The 2,367-nt window shown below is 55.0% G+C and overlaps 1 protein-coding gene across 4 annotated transcripts in view; it reads left to right on the top strand.

Moving 5' to 3' along the window:
• LOC113205376 (uncharacterized) overlaps positions 1-2,367 on the top strand; it is a 9,082-nt gene that overhangs the window by 4,892 nt on the left and 1,823 nt on the right. Inside the window, exons 3-5 of one of the 4 annotated variants that reach the window (XR_008012232.1) lie at positions 223-717; positions 797-1,066; positions 1,827-2,007. Coding sequence is in view for 3 of the 4 variants with exons in the window: in XM_052275765.1 (XP_052131725.1) it covers positions 223-717; positions 797-1,603 (1,302 nt within the window). In the remaining variant the exon portion in view is untranslated. Of the gene's footprint in view, positions 1-222; positions 718-796; positions 1,798-1,826; positions 2,022-2,367 lie in introns of those variants that run through there. The other 3 variants (XM_052275767.1, XM_052275766.1, XM_052275765.1) reach the window with 3 other exon arrangements.

The raw sequence follows: 2,367 nt of genomic DNA on the forward strand, positions 1-2,367 counted from the left end.
TTTGTAAAAAAACAAAAAAAACAATGAAAATGTTAAGATTTAGAACATCACTGCTGATATGAAAAGAGAGTAAAACTGTTTTAATCTAAAGTCATCATGATATTTCATGATGTTCCAACATAATAGCTACTATAATGGATTCAGTGTAAAGTAGCAACCAAAGTTTTGCTTTGCCGTTTCTCCAAATTTATTGAATCTTGTTTTTAATTACCGTATGTTCAGGCATTTAGGATACGACGATTTGAGGACCTTCCCGACAGCTTTTTAACGATCCGGCTGTTAGAAGACGAGCACGCCCCACTCTGCAAGAAGCTCAGGACCGAGGACCCAGAGCTGGAGCAGCTACAGCGCGGCGCGGACGCGGGGAGGAAGGTGGTGGAGATACTGCGGCGGGTGGTGCCTCTAGCAGTCGAGTCCCTGAACCGCCAGCTGGAGTCGTCTGTCGCCCAGCTTGGCAAAGTGGAGGAGGCCGTGCAGAGGCGGGAGCAGCGGGAGCCGGCCGGCGTTTTGGGCACCGCGTCGGACGCCGTGGAGGAGCCGCTGCAGCTGGCGCAGGAGCTGGAGGCCAGCCACCGCCTGCTCACCTCCACCAAGTGCACCGTCACAGCCGAAGAGGAGGGTGGCAACGCCTGGACGGCCTCTGTGCAGCCCGGCGGGTGCGGCGACATCTTGCCCGTCCTTCTGCTGCAGCTGCGGGCGGACGGCCAGCTGGGAAAGGTGAGTCACCAAGCAGGTGCGCAGCCATGTTGGTGTTGTGTTGATTAGGTAGGTGCTCATCCACTGTCTATCTCTCCAGGTTGACGACACCATCGCCGAACCTCGCGGCCCTGCTGCGGCTTACGTGGGGCCGCCTCTGATCTCTGTTCTATGGATAAATGAAAAACACCTCGACAATGGTCGTCTAAAAGTGAGTGACATTCTTCGTGACATCCCGAAGAAATGGTCCATGCCTCGCAGCATGAAGTACTTAACGGGTGACGGCTCTGACGACTTGCTGCGGGTCATGGGTGCGCACCTAGAGGAGCTGGTGACTTCGGGGGATGTTCAGCCCTGCGTCATGGAAGAGGTGCGTAAGATGTCGGGACTCAGAAGACTGGAAGTTCAATGCGCTAAGAATGTGGACTACCCGGACCTGCCGTTACAGCTGGAAGAACTTTGTTTATATTATGTTACCGAGAATCAGCTTCGTTGTGTGGAGCGCATGCCCAGGCTGCGCAGCTTGGCGGTGCACAATTACCAAGGTCCTAATCTGACTTTCCCTCCCTCGCAGCATGGCAGGCTGCTTTGGCTTGAGGTGTCTTTTGATGTTGACCACAAGCCCACCATGCTGTCATTGATTCGGGCCAATGCCTCGTCTCTGCAGGAGCTCCGTATATTCTGTGCCTTCCCTACCGATAGCAAGGGCAATTACTTCCCCGACCTGGGCCAGGAGCTAGCGGCGTGCGATCTGCGTACCTTGCGGCGGCTCGTCCTTGTACGCCCTGTGAAATATCCGTGCACTGACCAAACTGTACGCTGCGTGTTGGAGCGAAGAACTATTCAAAGCGCATTACCCACGTGTATCGACGTGGTTTGCAAGTCGTGTCACACACCGGAAATCTAGCCGCACTATGTGTTCAGACGCGTCAATGTAGCGAAACCCCCTTCAAGACAGGAGATAAATTGTTGCGCGCACTATAACCCAAGCTACAAGGACTTTTAAACCTCTGAAATAGTCTAAAAATTGTGTTGTTGTTCTTTAAAAAATTCTAAGGTACTTCTCAAGTTTGGTCAATTAAACTTTTTGTAAGTAAGTAATACGTATTAGTCTCTGTCTGCACCACCAGCTCGACTCGTCGGTTGGTCAACTTGGCCGAGTAGAGGAGGTGGGTGCAGCGGGAGGCGGCCGGCGATGTGTGGGCACCGCGTTGGACGCCCTGGAGTAGCCGCTGCAGCTGGCGGGGCAGCTGCCACTGTCAGCTGGACCTTATACCGCGCCCGCGGTCCGTGCTGTGCTGGTCGACCAAGGTATATATAGTGGGACGGGGCGAGTGCCTCGCGGCGGAGGATAGACCACCCGCCTCAGCAGCGGAGCGCGGCGGGCCGGCCCACCTCGCAGGGGTTCTCGATGGGACGGACCATGATAGTAGGACCTAACACACCGGACCTAAGGGTCCTACTGTTATGGACGGACGGTGTGAAATCCGATAGGCTCTGATCAGACAGCATCTGGACGAGCACGCGGGCAGTGAGGCGGCCACCTGGACCATCATCGGGGCGCTCTGCTGCCTCCCCCAATCGCGTCTGCGAGCGTGCGAGCCTCTCTGTGTGTGTGTGTGTGTGTGTGTGTGTGTGTGTGTGTGTGTGTGTGTGTGTGTGTGTGTGTGT

This window comes from Frankliniella occidentalis, unplaced genomic scaffold, assembly GCF_000697945.3.
Source record: "Frankliniella occidentalis isolate FOCC.00 unplaced genomic scaffold, Focc_3.1 Scaffold900, whole genome shotgun sequence".
NCBI lineage: Eukaryota > Metazoa > Arthropoda > Insecta > Thysanoptera > Thripidae > Frankliniella > Frankliniella occidentalis.